The sequence below is a fragment of the Protobothrops mucrosquamatus genome, unplaced genomic scaffold (assembly GCF_001527695.2).
Source record: "Protobothrops mucrosquamatus isolate PMUCROS unplaced genomic scaffold, P.Mucros_1.0 scaffold39, whole genome shotgun sequence".
NCBI lineage: Eukaryota > Metazoa > Chordata > Lepidosauria > Squamata > Viperidae > Protobothrops > Protobothrops mucrosquamatus.
Window position 1 is genome coordinate 3,161,278 of NW_015386421.1, and position 19,982 is coordinate 3,181,259.

Below are 19,982 nucleotides of genomic sequence, written 5' to 3' on the forward strand. Positions count from 1 at the left end.
AACCTACTATTATAGGATTGCTAAACTGGGCTGAACAAAACAAAGAATTATTATTTTGAAGCCATTTTCATACAAGGGTAAAAATCAAGGTCACATGCTTAGAAGCAGACTGTGAGGTAGGATCTCAACCAGGTCCGTGGCCTAAGAAGGTCCAATGATAGAAGGCAATGATTTGAACTGTAAAGACGGGAGACGTTTATTCCAGAGATCACCGTGCACGGCTGCCGTCACACTTCCACCCAAACGGCCCAGCATGGCGCGGTGGTGGGCCAAGAGCTCTCGCGAGCCAATTCCAGAGTCGGGCAGGTTTGCCCCAGCCCTCCCTCCGGAGCCTGGGCGAGACTCGGAGAAGACGCCGCCAGAAACCTCCGTCCAATCGGCAGCGCGGCCTCCCTTGCCACGTACCACCCGCCGGGAGCTATTGGCCTATCAAGCTGTCAGAGCGCTCCCCTCCGGGGCAGCCCAACGACTGGCTCCTCCTCGGTGAGGTAAATCATAGTCAGCGTGGCTCTGCCAATCGCTGGCAGCGGAGCGCTCGGGGCGGTCCTCTTTAACTCTGGGGTGACTCCGAAGCAGGTCCACCGGGAAGGGAAGACGTGCTCGAGCCGCTCTCAGGGACGCGCCGCTTTCCTCCTGTTTGTCCGACGCCCCGGCGGGTGAGTGCGCTCGCTCAGGGGAGATTGCGCGATCCTTTTAACGAGGCTTTTCGGGGCCTCCCATCCCATCCCATCCGGTTTCGCGCGGTTGCCTCCCTCCCGTTCCTGCATTTCCCCGGCTGCCACGCCCTGTCCGCTGCGGGCTTTGGACCGATCTCACCTTCTCCCAGTCCGCGTACCCGGCAGCTTTTTCTTTCCGCTCAGCCGGCGGGGGGGGGGAAGGGGATTGCCTCTCCCGCCTGCCCGCGGCGCGCGTGACGCAGGGCCGACTTGACAGGAGCGGCTCCCCGAGTCTTTCATTTAAGAGGCCGGGAGCCTTTCTGGTTGAAGCAACGGGAGCTGGGCAAAAAGAGGCTTATTTCCTTTCTCGCCTCGGTTGGCTTGCCTCGGTGGTTTGCAAAAATGGGGGTCGAGGGGCCGGGGGGGGGCGGGAGGCGGGAATGCTGTTTCAGAAGAGGCCGCGAATATATTCGTAAGGCAAATGGGGCTGGAGAAACTGGAGCGAGTTGGGCTCGCTTATGCACAAGTTTCCCTTAGTAGCGCAGGTCTTCGTGACGGATTAATCTGAGGCAAAACTGTCGAACCGTAAAAGAAGGGAAGGAAGGGCACAGTTGCTAATCGAAATTCACCCTCTTTCCCCCCCTCGGCATACACACACTCGAGGGCTTCTGACGTCAGGCAGAACTTCAACAGGGGAGGCTTTTTGTAATCTTGCAGTGTGATAGTAAAACAATCTTAACGTTGACATGTAGCTGCTAAAAGCTTAGCGATTTCAGTTTGGTGCCAGTTTGGTGGCATAGATAGACTTCCTTTAGGTTTCCCCCCCCCTCCCCAGGTGAATGCCGAAGTTGAATTTAGCCATTCGTTTCTTGTACATCCTTTTCTTCTCTCCCTTTTTTTTTTTCTTCATCCTTGTTTGCTATCCTTAGAAAAAATTATTTTTTTGAAATAGGATTAATTGTAAAAAAGGATCAGAAAGTTTCTGCAGGAGAAACAGTCAAAACTTTTATTGTGCCTGCTGTAGGTTATTATGCGTAGCCTTCTGCATTTGCACAAACTCTTTAGTAAAAATAGAGGGGTTGGAGGTACAGTAGCAATATCAGAATGTGTAAGCCATAGTTTATAGCTCACCAGTCAGTTAGAAAGGGACAGAAGGAAATTAATCTCCTGCTCCCCTTCCATCTTTGTTTTCCTTTCTTTTCAAATGTATGGTGATAAGAGAAAACCTCAATCTGAGCATTGTTCTCAAGGACTAGGGATTAAGAAGTAAGGAAACGATTTATTAATATGGCTGCACATCTTTGTGCTGCACAGCTATGAGCACCAAACATAACAAAAACAATTTTATTAGAATGAAAAAGCAACAATGGATGCATGCATTTGCAAGAATTTGCAATGGTCAGTAATCTCTCATATCTTGGACATTACCAACTGCGTTAAATTGCTTGACAAGTCATTACCCAAGTTGATTTCCCTCAAAGTACAGTGCTGAAAATCTTCTGAGATACTTTAAAGATGAACAATATTTTTTGTGGAATAGAGACTCTTCATCATATCTGATCAAGGTACAGAAAAGTTATAGCATAATGGATGTACCTGTTACATACATAATAATTTTTATTGCAACACTATATTTTCATTGGTACACAGCAAAAGGATCTGAGAAAAATGTCTGTGAATTAAATAGTCAAATCTTATATTTTTAGATTCAGTAGGCAGAGTTGTCATAGATTGTTATATTCTATTTATTTCAGTTGTATATCAAGACAGTTATATGCTCAGTTAGACATAAGATGTTTAAATCTGACTTTACAATAAATTCAATACTTGAAATGGAGTATATCATCACTATTGATTTGTTAGACTATTTTACATCCACCCAAAGTCCCAGCTAAGCACAATAGCAACTATTTTCTTTGGTGGGCTGTTTTTATTCTGCATTTGGAGTTGTTAAAGTTTTGTGAAGATATCAGATCATGAGTGAATGGATTGTGCAAGGAGAAGATATTCAGTCAGTTTTCTTCCAGATACAAAGAATTGCTTCTGATTGAGGTGGCCTGTAAACTTTTTCTGCCCAGCTTGTATGCTACATTCTTGACAAGAGCTGAGTATGTGGAATGTAGTTGTGCAGGAGGGCACATTTCTGGCATGTTACTGTGCTTATCTGACACCTCAATTACATCAAAGACATGGTATTCAATAGCGACAGTATTTCAGGGAAATGAAAATCAAGTTTGCATTTTAAATAACTTTAATTATCACTTATAGTCTTCCACTGACTATTTGCATTAATTTCTTTTCCACTAAATTCAGCTTATGCATCTTGCATTTTATTCTATAGAAGACACTGCTTACCTGTCTAATATTGATGTAGGCACATATTGCTGGTTAATAGTTTTGAATGCAGTTCCAGCTAATCTGCCCTATCACCATTTCCTCCTTCAACATTCTGAAACAGATGAAGTTGGGAGAAATATGCTCCTTAACTACTGTATGTACAATTCTGTAGCACATAGAAGCCTATTGAAATAGCAGTAATAAAAGCTGTGGAAAAGTATGGGCAAGGAAAAATGGATATAGTTTTTCCTCATTTGTTTATACTATATGAAAAATAAGAGAAAAACATGGCAGTGTAGGGGACTCATGGAGAACAGTGGGCTTAAAATGTAACTTGCATAAAATGCATCTGTTCATAAGTGACTCTCTGAAAGCTCAGAAAAATAAAAAATCAGTTGATAGACATGTTAGAGTCCTTTAACAAAAAGTTAAATTGTGTTTTATATAAATAGAGAAGATTAATGTATGCATGTATTTTTTAAAGTGATGTTTGTAATTGCGTAGTATTCATCTTCTGGTTTGGGTGATTGTCCAAGTACAGATTTTGGAGCAAATGTTGAGTTCTGTAAAGTGAGGCTCTGAGGGTATCTCATAGGGGATATTCCCTTAATAGTTGAAACCATCTGCCATATGAATGTATAAATCCTAGCATGGACTTGAACTGTAAATGATTAAGGAAAGGAACCAAACATGCTTCTTGTCTAGGACATTATGTAGTCCAGTAGTTTGTTGTCAAAATCATTATGTACAAGGAACTTAATATGAACAGGCACGCTGGTAAATAAAAGCAGGAAAATATTCTGTGCATCTTAGGGATTTTATCAGTTGTTTAGGTACTAATCCCCCCTCTTATTCTAACTATGGCTTGTGGCTTGCTGGTTACCTGGAGCAGATGCATTTTTTTCAACCTACCCATATGACTACCCCATAGTCATATGACTACCCCATCAAGGCTGTCCTCTTTGAGTCAAGGATCTACTTTTAATTGTCGTGGAGCAGTCATTAGTAGGAAACTGCCAATATGCACTATGCTTATATATAATGTTTTAGATGGCTTTCTAAATACTGCAGCCTTCAATATCGCCTAGGATTTAGATGGAAGTCATTAGTTTTACAGGAGGTGAATACATGGGATGAAGTTAGTGAGTGGCCTTTGCTTATTTTTTCCCTATCTAAAACATTAATCTGAAAATAGACCTCAGTGTTTTGAGGACTCAAAGGTTTTAATTGAAGGACCAACAGCAGCAGTTCAATTACAATGAAATGTTTTTTGCCTTAAGGCAGATAGGATCACTGCCTGCTCAACTCTGGATTATCACTGAGGAAACACATGTGACTTTTATTATTGACACAATCTCTGTGATTTCTACCTGGAGAAGGGGTGGTAGGGTGTAGCAAGAGTTGCTGCTGTAATTAAGTTTAGTAAAGACTCTTGAAGTTAAGTTTAGTAAAGACTCTTGAAGTTAAATGAGAGCCAGTTTTGTCTAATGGTTAAGGCACCAGGCTAGAAAGCAAGAAACCATGAGTTCAAGTGTCACCTTAGCCATGACAGCCAGTTGGGTGACTTAGGCCAGTCACTCTTTCTCTCAGCCAAACTCACCTTACAGAGTTACTGCTCTGGGGAAAATAGGAGGAAGATGTGTTGGATATGTTTGCTGCTTTGACTTATTTGTAAAAATAATAAAGGTGGGATACAAATAAACAAAAATAAATAAATCAGGCTAGCTTGGCTTCTGATAGTAAGTCAACACTAGTGATTCTTGCTCTTATTTGATAGTTTGATTATTATTGCAAAGACATTATAGCTTGTCTTTTATTTTTATTCAGATGCGATTATGTTTTACTGAATTGGAAAAGAAAGTATTTTTGTCTCTTTCACAAAAAGATATTTTAAATCCCCTTCCTGGGCCTATCGCACTGGATGTCACCAACATGATCAAAATGTGGCTTGCAGGAGATTTGAAAGGATTTAACTTGTCATCTCAACGTGGGGAGCTATGACTTGCTAAGAACTGTTAATGTTGCAGGATCCCAGAGGAGGAGAAGATTGAAATGGAGCCCATTTTCTTCTCCCTTTGGACATAGCAGTCTTTTAAATGGCAACTCTGTACTAATTCTTTTGACTTGATCAGTTTGTTCCTCTATTACAAGCTTTAGATTCTATAATTTTATATGATTGTCAGATTCACGATGGCCCCTTTGTAATATATTTGTACTGTTAAGGCAGTTCTGTTTTATTGTAGCCTATTGTACAGTATTTCACTGAACTAGGGAAAATATTTATTCAAAAAACCTTGGACTTATTCTAAAAGAAGTAGCAATCTAATGGATATACAGTTGAACTAGTGGAAATTAGCAGATATGGTTTGTGGTCAGGATAATGCTCTGAACATAAAATTGGAGTTGGAACTTCTGTTTTCAGTGTTGTCCTCCATTTCAAGAGTACTTTTCTCCACTGATCTGGATGTTCAGCACAACCTCAATTGGCAGGACAAGCACAGAAGGATTCCAATCCCCTCCTCCATCTCTATGCATCAGTATGCTATTGAGAGATTCTTCTCTGCATCCATGTGCGTGGCAGTACCAGGCACAACACTTCTATGCAAGCAACCCGTGTGGGTGTGGGGTTTTGTGCTGTTGATTTCAGAATGTCAGTGGGTTGGAGGTGCGGCCAAGCTAGGGGCTTGATGTGTCATGTTATAATTTTGCCAGAATACTGTTTGTACAGGTGGGTGGAACTGGAATTTGGATATTAGATTACAATAAGTTGAAGCTGAAGCACAACTGAGCTTTATTTCAATATGTATTTCCAATTAATGTTTCTGTGATTGCAGTTGGACAATGCATAGTGAATGTGTTCCAATGTGGATATTCAGATCTGCTCTATTGCATGTGATGGGAGGAGGGATGATTTTCTGATTATTTTTACCCTCATGGTTTGAATTCTATAGCACTAGAATTATTATTTCTTCTACATAAAGTTGATGACAGTTTAATTTTAATGAGCAGATGTCAACTAAAACATTTTTCTTCTCAAACCAGTGAGGCGGGGGGGCTTTCAATTTTAAAGCCATTTTAGCAACATGTAGAATGTTGCTGGTAAAAATTCCTACCACATGTTCCAGTCTGGTCTGTTCAGTGCTTTGGTATGCACTGGTGCCAAGGCAGAATGGTATCCGGACAATATTATATGGCCCCATAGTGTATAGGAATAGGCTTTTGAGAATACCACAGGTTTCAGTTGCATTGTCTAGTTTATTTAAGATATGAGGAAGAACTGTGCTGTATTCTTGGTCTGGGTGTTTGTATGGCACAATTGCACCATATACTAGAATATGGGGTTGGGCTGCTTATGTGACAGAATACTGAGCAGAATTCCCTCCAGCTCCCAAACAGGCTGAGCAAGTTGGATCCATGTGGGGACAGTGACTGCTCTACTGCACTTTACTGATCGTGCGGGAAAGTGTCTTGGACGCTTCATTTCTCTCTCTTTCTCTCTGTACTATGTAAAACAAGAAATATTTAGACTGATTAAATCTTAGCCTTTGAACAGACATGCTCATGTAATCATCTATAAGCAGGGAAATGTAACTCATAGTACAGAGTACCCAGTGGGAAAATTAATGCTGAAAGTTCATATTTCTGATATCACAGTAATCAGTGTCCTATTAAATACAAAAACATAATGTTACAGACAAGTTCTGGTTCCTTAACCTCTCAAGGAACTAATATGCCTACAGTATTTGTGCAATATGTGCCCCTCAGTCAGAGCTATACTTATTCAGGACCATAAAAGTCTGGTGTTATACGCCAGTGAGTCAGCAAGGAGTAGCTATTTCCTATTGCCCAGATAAGTTGCTTAAGTTTTGCCCTATTGCTTCAGTGGAGTACAAATGATTAGACATAGAAAGATAGGAAACTTGGTTTCTCTTTAAGAAACTACCATATTCCTCCATGTCAATTCAACAGCAATTGCCATGGTTTGAATAGTGGGAAGAGTTTGCATTGCATTGTAGCCAAGTATAGGATGGGATAGGATGGGAGATAAAAATATATAGCTTAAAGGAATTTCATAACACTGCCAAGACAACTGCATGGATGAATCATAAATGTTTGGACAGAACAAAAAAACTAGTCTCATTTGCCATATTCACGGCAAATATATGACGTGCTTCCCTTTTAAAGGTGAATTGTTTCAGAGAAAATATTAGTCTTTCTTTCATGTAGATATTATACTTTAGGGCAGGCATGTCCAACCCACACCTGTGACCTTATACAGCTAGTAATGCAACCCCACAAGTAAACCTTTAATATTATGTGCATTTATATATATTAACTATATTATATATTTTATATGTGGCTAAGACAATTCTTTATTCAATGCGACCCAGGCAAGCCGAAAGATTGGACATGCCTGATTTAGACATTTTGAAGCAGCTTTATCTGTATTTCTATCTTAGCTTCACTGTCAGAGTATATTCTTATGTATAATAATAGAAACAGGAAAAAGCTACTCATAATTGATATGGACTGTTTATCTTGATCTTCTGTCTCTGTTGTACTTTTAGGGTTGTTCTGTTCTTCCTGGTCTTGCCGACAAATTTCCAAAACTCAGAGAAGCCAAGAACAGTTGGCAGATTGACACCACCAGACTCCTGGTATGCTTTGCCAATCTTTTTCTTAGTCCTAAGCTTGTCTTGATTTTTCATTGTTCATTCCCTCATAAATTCTAAGGGGGAAAAAAGGCTGGATCCTCTTAAAGTGAGACTGTTCTAAATTCCCTTATTTGTTCTTGTTGCATGATGTATACCAGGGGTGTCAAACTGCCGGCCCACGATCCGGATGTGTCACGCCAAAACCGCACTCACCCCATTGCCAGCAATGGGAAAAAAGTCGCGATACGTCATGACACGTTGACATCGCAAGTTTGACACCAGCGATGTATACTGATACTGTATGTTCCTTTCCCATCAGTAACAGCTTATTCTGAATTATCTGTATTCTGGCTGGATGTGTTAGTCTTTCTTGGCATCTTTCTAGCTTGAGTCACTATACGAAAAATAATATTTTAGAAAATGATTTGTGATTTTTCTTATTCTGTATGTCCTGTTTCTCAGGTTGGCCACTTACATAAATATTTTTAGTCATGTTAGAGCAGCGGCCCCCAATCTTTTGGGCTCAAGAGACTGGTTCCATGGAGAGAGGTTTTTCCGTGGACTGGAGGCAGTGTAGTTTTGTGTGCTTCCTGCATTCCGCTTTGCTTGTTTGCATGACTCAATTTCTGGCATGCTGCGGACTAGTGCTGGTCCATGGACCGGGGGTCGGGGGACCCCTGTGTTAGAATACTTCTTCTTAACATGCTGTCCTAAAAGCCTTGGTTGCTCTCGTAACCTGTTTGGTTGATCAACAAAATAAATTTCAGAAAGTAACAGTAGCATTTTTTATTTTGGATTCACTGCTATAAGGTCTGAGATAAAATATAGTTCCATTTATATAGCATGTATTATTTTCTGTCCATTTGAACTTGGTTAGGATATTATATTTGACCTCTACCTGTATATTAGGAATAAACTGATTATAAGCTTTTCTAGATAGGTTTGCACTCCTCTTAAAAAAGGTGTTTAGTTTGGAAGTATTTGGTACTTCATTTTTTTTTTCATTGAAGGAGCCAAGGTGCCTAAATTATTTTTGGCTGGGTATTCTTACTCAGCTACAAAATATTTTCTGTATGCAGTAAGTTTGGCCTGAGAAATGTAACCCTTAATCCACAAATAATAATTTGGGCTGCAATTTCAAATGCATCAATTGCAGTATAGAGAAAACCCACTCTAAGCTTACTGTTCCTTCTTGAGAAGGTCATGTGACTTGTATAACACATGCGGGCACTGATTCTTTATCCTGAAGGTTAAATGAAACTCTAGAGCTGCTTCCTTTAGACCAGGTGTACCCAACCTTTTGGCTTGCCTGGGTGAATTGAGTGAAGAAAAATTACCTTGGGCCACATTACTAGTTGGGCATTAGTTGGGCATGCCTGCACTAGACTGGAGGTGTTTGAATAGCTTTGTTTTACTTGCACTTTTTTTACTTATCTTGCTATCGGTACTGTCAAAATCATTCATAGGGGAAAAAAAGAATCCTAGATGTGTACAGTAAAAACAAGAATTAAATCAATTATTTCATCCCCAAAATAATTATGCTCTGCTGTGAATTGGATAATAATGCAGAGCTATTCATTACTTGCATCCAAATAAAAGCATGATTTGTAGGTTGTCCAGTTCTGGTGCACTGACTAATACTTTTACTTCTTATGCAGAACAGCAACTAGTACTATTACCATGGATGTGTTGGTGAACAGGTATCGAGACTTCATTAAGGGAGCAGGTAAGCAGATCTTAGTTGAAAGACTGAAACTTGAACTATTTTTTGTTTTGTTTTTATTCCTTTTCCTACCCAAAAGGAAACAAGTTTAGGCTGATAATTGAATTCACTGAGGATGATGATCCAAAACTACATATTTGTGTATTGCAAAACTTTTGCTTTCAGTATTTCAATAATTAGAGTATTGCCCTTAAGAAGCAATAACTACAAGTAAATGTTTCCAATAACTATTGATCATGGGTATTGTCTTGGAGGAATTCATTCCTCCTCATAGAACAGCTTCAACTCAGGGATATTAGTGGGCTCCCTTGCATGAACTGCTCACTTCAGGTCTTTCACAATATTTCTATAGGCTTAAGTTCAAGCCTTTGACTTGACCATTCCAAAGTATTAACTTTTTTCTGCTATAACCATTTTTTGTATGACTTAGATTTTTGGGTCATTGTTTTGTTGCATGACCACTTCCTCTTGAGCTTCAATTCACACACAGAGACCCTGACATTTTCCTGTACAGTTTGCCAATACAATTCAGAATTCAAAATTTCATCAATGATGGCAAGCCATCCTGGCCCAGAGTCAACAAAGCAAGCCCAAACTGTGGTATTACCAACACCATATTTTACACATGGGATAAAGTTCTTAGGGTAGAATACAGCCCTTGTCTTTCGCAAAACTTCATATTTTTTTCCAAGCCAAAAAGTTCTATTTTAGTCTCATTTCTTCACAGAACATTCTTCCAATAGCCTTTTGGTTTATCCACAAGGTCGTTCACAAACTATAGATGAGCAACAACATTGTTTTTGCAGAGTGATGGTTATCTCCTTGCCACCATGCTATGCAATGCACACCATTTCTCTTTAAAACAACTTTCTGGCCAAAGTATATGTAATATGTGTTGAAAAATGAAGCCATCAAACGGCATAGGAAATTGTGTTGGTTTTTTAAAACAATTGAAGTACCAGACATAGTCCTGGCCCATTTTGTGGGCAAACTCTCTTCTTGAAATATCCAGGAATAATGGAACAATCCAACCTGCACAATTAGCAGACAAAAAAAGGAGGTGACAGAGGAGTAGCACAGCACGAGACAGGGCCACCTTTAGGCTAAGGCTCATAGGTATTTGTCCTGGGTACCAAAGCTTAGAGGGCACCAACACTGTCCCTCCTTCTGAATCATTCTAAAAAACCAAATCTTTGTGTTGGCGGGGCTGGCGCCATCAGTCAGTTTGGCTTAGGAGCCTCCGACACCCTTGAACCAGCATTGGCACAAGATCTTTGGCTAGTTGTCCAGATGAGAATATAAGTTTGGCCTTCCCTTGGCAGAAGCAGCATGGCAAGAAATTGTAGTCTGTAGTCTGATGTATAGAATGATTTTTTTCTCTGACAGGATATGAAAGTTAAACATTGTATGGGAAAAGGTAAAGGTAAAGTGATTTTGCATTTGCCTGTAATAACTAGAAAAAGGTTAAGATTCAATTAAGCAACCTTGGAAAGGGACAGAAAGTGTCCATTGTTATCATTTCCTCTTTACCTTGCATTTTATGCCCTTCCCATCCCACTTGGATGTTGAGGCTCTTTTAATTTTTTTACATATAAACATTTGTTAAATAAATGTGAGTATGAGGTTACTGTCATTATAGTCATATGCTATTCTTTCCTCCGCCCTTAAGGAAAGGGAATTGTAAAATCTGGGCAACTACTAGCTGCCTCAAAGCAATATCTTTGATACTATCTACTGTAGTGGCTGTTTGGAGTTTTGTGGTCTTATGAATGCTGAAAATGCAAGAGAGGCCTTTAGTTCCTTAGACATTATTCTTGGGTTCTTTGAGACCTGTTGGAGTACTAGACATTTTGCTTTTAATGTGAACTTGAGGAGGATAACAGTGGTAATGAACTGGTTCCATTTGTATAATGACAATGTACATATTGCCTGACAATGGACTGGTGGAGTCCAAACTCTTTGGAAAGTTTGGTAATCTCTTCCAGCCTGGTGAGCATCAACAACTATTTTTGGAGGTCCTCAGATACCTTCTTTGTTTGATCCATGACACACTTCCACATCTCTGTGTTGCGAAGATCAGACTTTGATAGTGAATATTCAGAATTCTGTTCTTTTAATAGGCAAGAGCTCCTACCCTTACACCTGATTATTGTCCCATTGACTGAAATACCTGACTCTAATTTCCCCCTGAAATGAATCCTTCAAAAGTTCACATACTTTTGCCACATACAAATACGTAGCTTTGGATCATTTTCCTCAATAAATCAATGAACAAATATAATGTTTTTGACTTATTTGTTTAATTTGGTTCTCTCTATCTAGTTTTAGTACTTGTGTTGATAAGCGATCATGTGTTCGGTCATATTTATGCAAAAGTATTTAAATTTCAAAAGGATTCACAAGTCTTTAAATACCACTATCCCTAAAAAGCATATACTCCAGGTGCATTGGCTGCTGATAACAAAATGTTTAATATGTTATAGGATCCTTATTTTTTTTTCCCCACAGACCCCCGGATTGCTTCATATCCACTTATGGATTCTCCTTGGCCTATGGCGGGTATCTTATTGGGTTATTCCTACTTTGTATTATCACTGGGGCCACGCCTCATGGCCAACAGGAAACCTCTGAACCTTAAGAAGTTCATGATACTTTATAATTCTTTTTTGGTGGCACTGTCACTTTACATTGTTTATGAGGTAAGCTTCTCCCTATATTATTTTTTATCTGTAGCTCTTAGATATACCATTGTTGTTTACATTGACTCTCCAACATCGGTTTCAAAGTCTCTTTCTAGTTTTACATATCTAAAACAGAATGAGTTCACAAAAGAGATATGAAACTTTTATCATACTAAAAGTTTTGCAAAAATGCAGCCCCCTATCTTTGGTTTGAAATATATAGCATATATTTAAATTGTCTGTAATAATTAAGAAACTTCCTGACAGAATAATTAACCAATGGAACAACCTGCCTCCAGAAGCGGTGAATGCTCCAACACTGCAAGTTTTTAAGAAGAGACTGGACAGCCATTTGTCTGAAATGATGTAGGGTTTCCTGCCTGAGCAGGGGGTTGGACTTGATGACCTCCAAGGTCCCTTCCAACTTTTTTTTTATTATTATTATTCAATATAAAATTTTTATTGTTTTCATCATATAAAAAAACATCACAAGTATTACACAATATTATTACACAATATTTTTTTTTTCAATATAAAATTTTTATTGTTTTCATCATATAAAAAAACCATCACAAGTATTACACAATATTATTACACAATTATTATTATTATTATTATTATTAAAAAACTCACAATTTCTGACTAAAACACTCACTATTGCATGTTCAAATTACCTGATTTAGTAGTAAGTTGGAAAATATTTATTCTTTCTTACTTAGACAAAGGTTTCATATGAAAGACAGATGCAACATTTTCACATCTAGGACCTATAAGCAAGGAAAAATAGAAATATTTGTACTTGTCCTCACTACTTTTATGTATTTAGGTATTAAAAATTTGATGCAATATAGGGGGCCTATTTCCATGAATTTTGAATTTTTGTACTAGTAATGGTACAAATGACATTGTAGAATGATTATTAATAGGCAATCTTGCAAGCTCATTTTATAACTTAAGACAACAGAATTTATACTAATAGACCATTATCATACAAGGTCAAGTATTTTTACTGGCTGTTATGCTGAATTACTTCTCTGAATCCTTTTATGTTTCACTGTGAATGTACATTTTTCCCCCCAAGTACAATAACATGGGATTTGTCTTGATACGGAAAAATATAATGTTATTACTGATATTTAATTTTTTTTTAAAAATCAGTGTTATTCACTGATTTTTTTTAAAAAAAAATGAAATATCAATAATAACATATTTTTCCATATCAAGACACTTATTCAGTGAGATAAATATAATCTATCACAATTATATCTTATATCTTAAAAACCTACTTTGGTGTTAATGCAAAATAAGTCTGTAAGGCTTGCATTGTAGCAGAATAATATGTAAAATATTGCTTCAATAAAAATACTTGAAGTAAAATTCCTCAAGTAAAAAGACATGTGTATTAGTTATTAAATGCATTGATATTTATTTGAAAATTCTGTAGTGTTTGGTCTGACCCTGCTCAGCATAGGAGACCTAGAAAAGAAAGCTGTTATGAACTGTAATGTTATTGGAATGTAGGTCTAATGAAGAAGAAGACTGGGAATGATGAGTTCTAATAGCTTTTTTTTTGATAGTTTTTAATGTCAGGCTGGCTAAATGGTTATACATGGAGGTGTGACCCTATTGATACATCCCAGGATCCCAGGGCTCTTAGGGTAAGCTTGTTTTTCATTTTCCTGTCTTGTCCTCCCTTCATTCTGCCTGTACTCCTAAGTTGTCCTGTTTCTCTTATAGGTTGTGTTTCTTTTCTTTAGTTTTTAATACAACCTTTGGTGAAAGTGTTCTAAGAAGAGTGTTGAGAAGGGAGATTATAAAAGGAAAGAAAAGTGGAGGGAAAGATGGGATTTTAATCTTGTGATGGCTAGGATGTTTAACTTTTACCTTGTCTCTAGATGGTCCGTGCGGCATGGATCTTCATTTTCTCTAAAGTCATTGAGCTGATGGATACAGTAAGTGACTCTGGACTTCCTATGATTGATCCTATTTTTCTAGTTAAAACATAGGTGCTTTTCACCCTGTATCTTGAGATGGTCGCCACTCAAGTCTACTTATTCTTCCAGCTTTTATATTATAAAAGTATAGTGGTCAGTCTGTCAACTCTACAGTGAGCATGGCTGCAGCCATTTTTTCTTCTCATTCTAGGTTGCCACATAGAACGGAGGGAGGGGGGGGTTGCCCAGATGCTTCGTTAGTCAAAATAATCTGTCCTGTGGGAACCATACAGAAATGCATACTTTGCTGCATTTATGCAGCACTATGTTCTGGGTCGGTCACACTATGTGCTTTTTGATTCATACAGTTATATTTAAAAGATTGTCTAGTAGTAACTTGATGGTCATATTTTGAGGACTGCATTGTGGTCTTTTTTCTCTACTTTAGATTTAGTATAGATTAGGAATAGACATATAAAGATGCTACTAGCTAAAACCTGAAACCTACATCTCACAGTGTATTGTTGTTTCCAGGTGATCTTTATCCTAAGAAAAAAGAATGAACAAGTGACCTTTCTGCATGTTTTCCACCATTCAGTGGTACCCTGGAGCTGGTGGTGGGGTGTGAAATTTGGTCCAGGTGAGATTTTAAAAGGGGATTTACTCCAGAACTTGACTCCAAGATTTGAGAAAAATATATCCATAATTATTTTCAGATATGTCTCTTTATAATATGGTATCTCATGAATACATGCAGTATATGTGTTTTCTCATTATAGTTATATATACTTGAACATATAGTTTGGCTATCCAGGATATGCTAGGAATAACAAGACAGTCTCAGACTTTCAGTTATTTGCCCTCATCTGCTTCCTTTATTAAAATCATGCTTGGATAGTAGAAGTCCTGGATCTTTTCAAACCTTTGTATTTTGATATATGTAGATTTTAAAATAAACCCTTTTATTTTCCTGTCATCATTAAAGTCCTGGCTATTACATATATTTCCAGTGTATAGTTACCATGTTTCCAGGTGAAAGATCTGAGTGTGTATTCATGTGTCTGTATGTATCTGTGTATGTACAGTATGTATCTGTGTGTATGTATGAGTATGTATGTATATATAACAATTGAATTTATTTTTATAAAAAGTTTATATATATAAACTGTGTGTATGTGTGTGTCATGGTTTGACAGTTAAATATAAGTGGTTTTCTCTAACCACTGATTACCAACTCTGACAATGTCAACAGAGGATTGACGAAAGCTAAGTTGTATTTATTAAAAAGTTTTTTCTATTACGGAGTTTAGTGGCTCTATTGTGTGTGTATGTGTGTGTATATAAATAATAATATTAAAAACAAACTGTTGATTCCTAGGTATATCCATATTCAAGTAGCTAAAAAGCACGAACACCAGGAAATTTTGCAAAACTATAAAAGTTTTAATCCAATAAAACACTAAGCTTTCGTATATATATTTGTTTTCTGAGGTTTTCGCTGGTGTTTGTACGTAGGTCTTTGGTTATTCGGGTTTTCTCCCACGTAAAATTGGAAGTGTCTTGGCGATGTTTCGACGAAGTCCCATTCGTCATCTTCAGGGAAGAAACAGCTGCGATCACACATTGCTCCTAGAAGCATGAAGCCGAAAACACCAGCCTGAAGATGACGAATAACCAAAGACCTATATATATATATCCCAAAAATTGGATTTCCTAATACCTAACCCTTTAACTCCTGGAGGAAGGGCAAGATAAGATTCTCATAAATAAATAAAACAATACATGTTCTTCCAAACTAGTCTACTATTAAAAAATATTCAGCAATGCAATATCTAATCTAAAAAATAAATGAATATATATATTTTCATATATGAAAAAATGGTCTGAAGATCTAAAACAAATAGAAGAAACCTTATACTTAGTGATACTACAAAATACATTTAACAATTAAAAGAATTAAAAAATGACTAACTGAACTTTTCTCACAAAAGTAGATTGAATGCTATCTCTGAGATTTGCCCAAAAAGGAAAAAAAAAGAGTAATCTCAAGTCAGGGAGTTCCACAAATAAACAAACACCATGGGAAAGTGGTTTTATTTATTTACATATTCATTTCATTTATTATAGCTGTCTGTGGCATATCTATAAACAAGGTCTCCATGGGTCAGTCCAGTATATTTAACCAACAGTTTTAATTTTCAGTATTTGCATGCTCCGTTGACTCCGTTTCCAGTGTTGTGAATGTACTTTGGTAGATTCTTAGTTTTACCTTTTCAGAAATAAAACACTTAAAAGTCATAAGCTAGGTTACACTAATATGTAACATTAATAACAGGCAAAAATAATTGACTGTATGGGCTGAATAAAAATTACTGACATCTGTTTCTCTCTTCTCTGTTATTCTACAGGAGGAATGGGCTCCTTCCATGCTATGGTGAACTGTATGGTACATGTTGTGATGTACTTTTATTATGCGCTCTCAGCTGCAGGACCTGCTTTCCAAAAGTACCTGTGGTGGAAGAAGCACATCACTGCCATTCAGCTGGTAAGTAATAAAGGGAAAAAATAGGCAAATTATGCCAGCATCTTTAACTTTGATTAAGTTATACAAACCAGCTTTGGTCACTTCATCTGATTCGGTTTCATCTGATTCGGTTTCTTTTGAATAGCTAATTACAGAAACTTTTTAACCTAATTTGATATTTGTTGCCTATGTTGAGCTTTCTATTTTCTTCCAAGGATTACTCATCATTGCCTGTGAGTAGAAGGAGCTCCACCTGTCACCTTTACTTATTTCATCTTTGCCTTGTTTCTGTTTCTAGCTGCAGTTTGTGCTCGTCTCCATCCACATCTCCCAGTACTACTTCATGCCTGACTGCAAATATCAGTTCCCAATCTTCATCCACCTCATCTGGATTTATGGAGTTATCTTCTTCATTCTCTTCTCCAACTTCTGGTACCAGTCATATACCAAAGGCAAGCGTCTGCCCAAGCTCATGACACAACCTCAGAAAAATGGCTTCCATGAGAATGGTGCCATTGCTAATGGCAAAGTCAAAGCCAACTAGGGGTGGGATCAAGGTGATTCAAACCAACTAGACCCCATATCTGGGCTTGTTAACCAGATCAAGTGCCTACAGACTATCTTGCAGTTCCAAACCACCTTCCCAACTGCCCTGTTTCCCTTGTTGCCTCGCTTTCACCTTTCCCCAAGGGAGACAGGCTGCCTGGGCTGTCGGTGCTGAATCTAGTCCAAGGCCTCCAAAGTGCCTATGTCTGCCCTGGGCTGGGCTCCGTTCAGAGCTGGACCAAAGCAGAACCCTTGACAGATGGGACACAATTATCCACTTAATTCAATGTACGCAATGTGATCTAGGTGGGGATTTTTGTTACTTTGCTTTTTCTAAGTTTGTGTTGTCATTTATTAATTCTCTTTATTATTTACCATTGGTGTCCTGCCATCCCTACTCCTTTCCTACTTGAATGTAAGTGGTCCCTTTTTGCTGGGGGTGGGAAATAACTCCTCCTGGAGATAACTTTTCCTGCTCTGTGTGCAAATGGGGTACTACTAGGCAAGTCTTACTGCCTTGGCTGTATTCCTCTCTTGGCATTGCTCCGCAGCTTTGGTTGCTTTGATCCCAGGACCTTAGCAATAACTCTGGACTTCAATCTCCATATGGCTTGATGACTGCAAGCTCTTATTGCACTGAGGTCCAGGGAGAAGAAATAGGACCCTGTTGTCCAGCTTGTATGCCATTGCTCTGTGTGCCTTTTAAAACATTGGATCTGCTCCAAATAATAGAGGCTCCCTATAATCTAAATTTTGGGGAGGACTTCTCAGGAGGAGATATCTCTCTCCTGAAGTTTCCATTTGTATTCACAGAAATAAATGGATAGAAAGAGAATAGTCATTCTGTTCTTGATTTCAAGGCCTTGATCATTGTTGGTTGGGCCTGATGGGAGAAAAGAACGACTTTACTGTAAGTACTATGTTAATATTGATTTTCAGTTCCAATGACTACTGCTTCTTGCAGTGAATTGGCATCTTAGTTGAAGTTGGTTTACTAGATGAGAGGAGCTGAAAAACTGAGATCAAAGTCCTGTGAAGCATTGTAATAAAGTGGTGGCTATGTTCTGGCTCATCCATAGTGCATGGTGTCAGGCGTCAGATTATTTCTGTTCAAGAACACAGGAATTGAAAATTTTTACTAGTTTTCTGGATCTATAGAATACCTTCACTCAAAGTTCAATACAGCATTAAAGACCTTGGCTCCTGCTGGTCCTGTCTGCTATTCCAGGCAGCACAGTATTAATTTTGTTCTCCTTATATGGACACTTTTTCAGGACAGATGCTTTCCTGTTTGTACTGGCTTAGGTTCTTGGTGTAGTTCCAACTACTGGGCCCTATCCTCCTGGGCTTGAAGAGACCTGTAGTCCTTGGTGCTATTGCCTATGGTCTGGTTGAGTGTGACAAGTGGAAAAGCTACAACTGCTGTGTGTGGCGTACAAAATAATTCTGTAATAGAATCAATTGGAAAAAGTAATCTTAGATCTGTATTGCATCCTAAGTTCAGAGTGCCAAAATATGAAAGTAAGGATATATTGGCAAATATAAAAAGCTAAGGCACTAAAAATACTTTTGTTGTTAGAATAAACTTGTATTGGTCTCTCTACCTCAGGGGTAGACTAACCTAGAATCTAGATTATGTGCCATAAACAATGCTGTATATACTATTGGAGAGATTTGTATAACCCAGAATATTTTGATACATTCACTGGCCATTCTGAAACAAGGCAATCTTGTTCAAAAGCCTTTAAGCTAAGTTCACTGTTAGGTTGAAATAGGTTTTGTAACACTACTTACCTTTCCACCGCTGATTATCCTACTGTGTACCATTTCCCCACCTATGTCTGAGAAACCCTAAACCAATGCTAATGGCAACCTTTAAAACTGATACAATGTTTGACTGAGAAGCTTTTACAATGTAGGGGATATTTAGGGGTACAATTTGGAAAAAAGTAAAAGATACTTGTTTGTTCTCCTATATGTGTGCCTTCTCTCAACATTTTTTGCTGTACTTAATGGATCAATATTCAATGATAATCATGCAAGGGTGATGAAAAATCAGTATGTTACAGTTCCCAAATTAGGCAGTATAGCTTACCCATTCTAAAATGCTCTTTTTTGTAAACCCAAAGTAAATTTCTGTTCTAAGAATCATTGGTTTGCATGAAATCTAATGAAGAGGCCCTTATGGAGTATTTATTTTTTTCAGCATTTTTACAAGTGCTGATCTTAGTACTTGTCAAATAACATTCATGTTGCCCTAGTGTCTGATGTGGTGCATTTTTGAATAGCCATGTGCCTTCTAAATAGGATGTACATTTAACTGCTCTAAATTTTGAGTGTGATTATCTGCAGTTTTCTGAATGAGTAGGTATCAGAATTGTATGTTTAGACTAGTTAATAAGGCTTCAATATAGTTTCCATTAGCTTGCTACAGGACTAGTGTTTTAGAAATTCAGGTAGTCCTTGATTTACAAATGCAATTGGGATTGATTCGCGGTCATAAGTTGTCAACGATTGTAGGTGGAGGTATCCCCTTGACTGGACCCAATTTTACATTTTTATGATCATTAAGTGAATCACCATGGTCATTATGCAAATCATTAAGTGAACAATACGGTTGTGTGAACTTTTTCCTCTGGGGAAAATGTAGCAAATTGTGATCACATGACTAAAGGATATTGCAGTTGGTCATAAAATTGAGCCAGTTGCTAAGCACCCAAAATATGGTCAAGTGACTGTAAGGCTGTATATAGCATATTTTGTGATGGGCAGACATGCTTAACAGGCCATAAAGAACTCATTCCCGACCCATTGTATTTTCAAATAATCATAAGTCAAGGATTACCTGTGTGAAATCCAGAAGAGAACTCTATCACATATGGGAACAGAAATGTTTACACCTCTTGGGCATAAGCAGTTTCACTTA

At 38.1% G+C, this 19,982-nt stretch overlaps 1 protein-coding gene across 2 annotated transcripts; it reads left to right on the plus strand.

Moving 5' to 3' along the window:
• Positions 1-535: 535 nt before the first annotated feature.
• Positions 536-18,137, plus strand: ELOVL1 (ELOVL fatty acid elongase 1). 2 transcript variants are annotated; one of them, XM_015811367.1, is made up of 9 exons: positions 550-656; positions 7,562-7,651; positions 9,307-9,374; positions 11,880-12,070; positions 13,630-13,710; positions 13,948-14,004; positions 14,521-14,626; positions 16,395-16,531; positions 16,809-18,137. In XM_015811367.1, the coding sequence occupies exons 3-9, from the start codon at positions 9,329-9,331 to the stop codon at positions 17,052-17,054; spliced, it is 864 nt and encodes a 287-aa protein (XP_015666853.1). In that variant the 5' UTR covers positions 550-656; positions 7,562-7,651; positions 9,307-9,328; the 3' UTR covers positions 17,055-18,137. The 2 variants fall into 2 exon arrangements, with proteins under 2 accessions (XP_015666855.1, XP_015666853.1); XM_015811369.2 differs by lacking the exon at positions 7,562-7,651 and having other exon boundaries at positions 536-656.
• Positions 18,138-19,982: the final 1,845 nt, after the last annotated feature.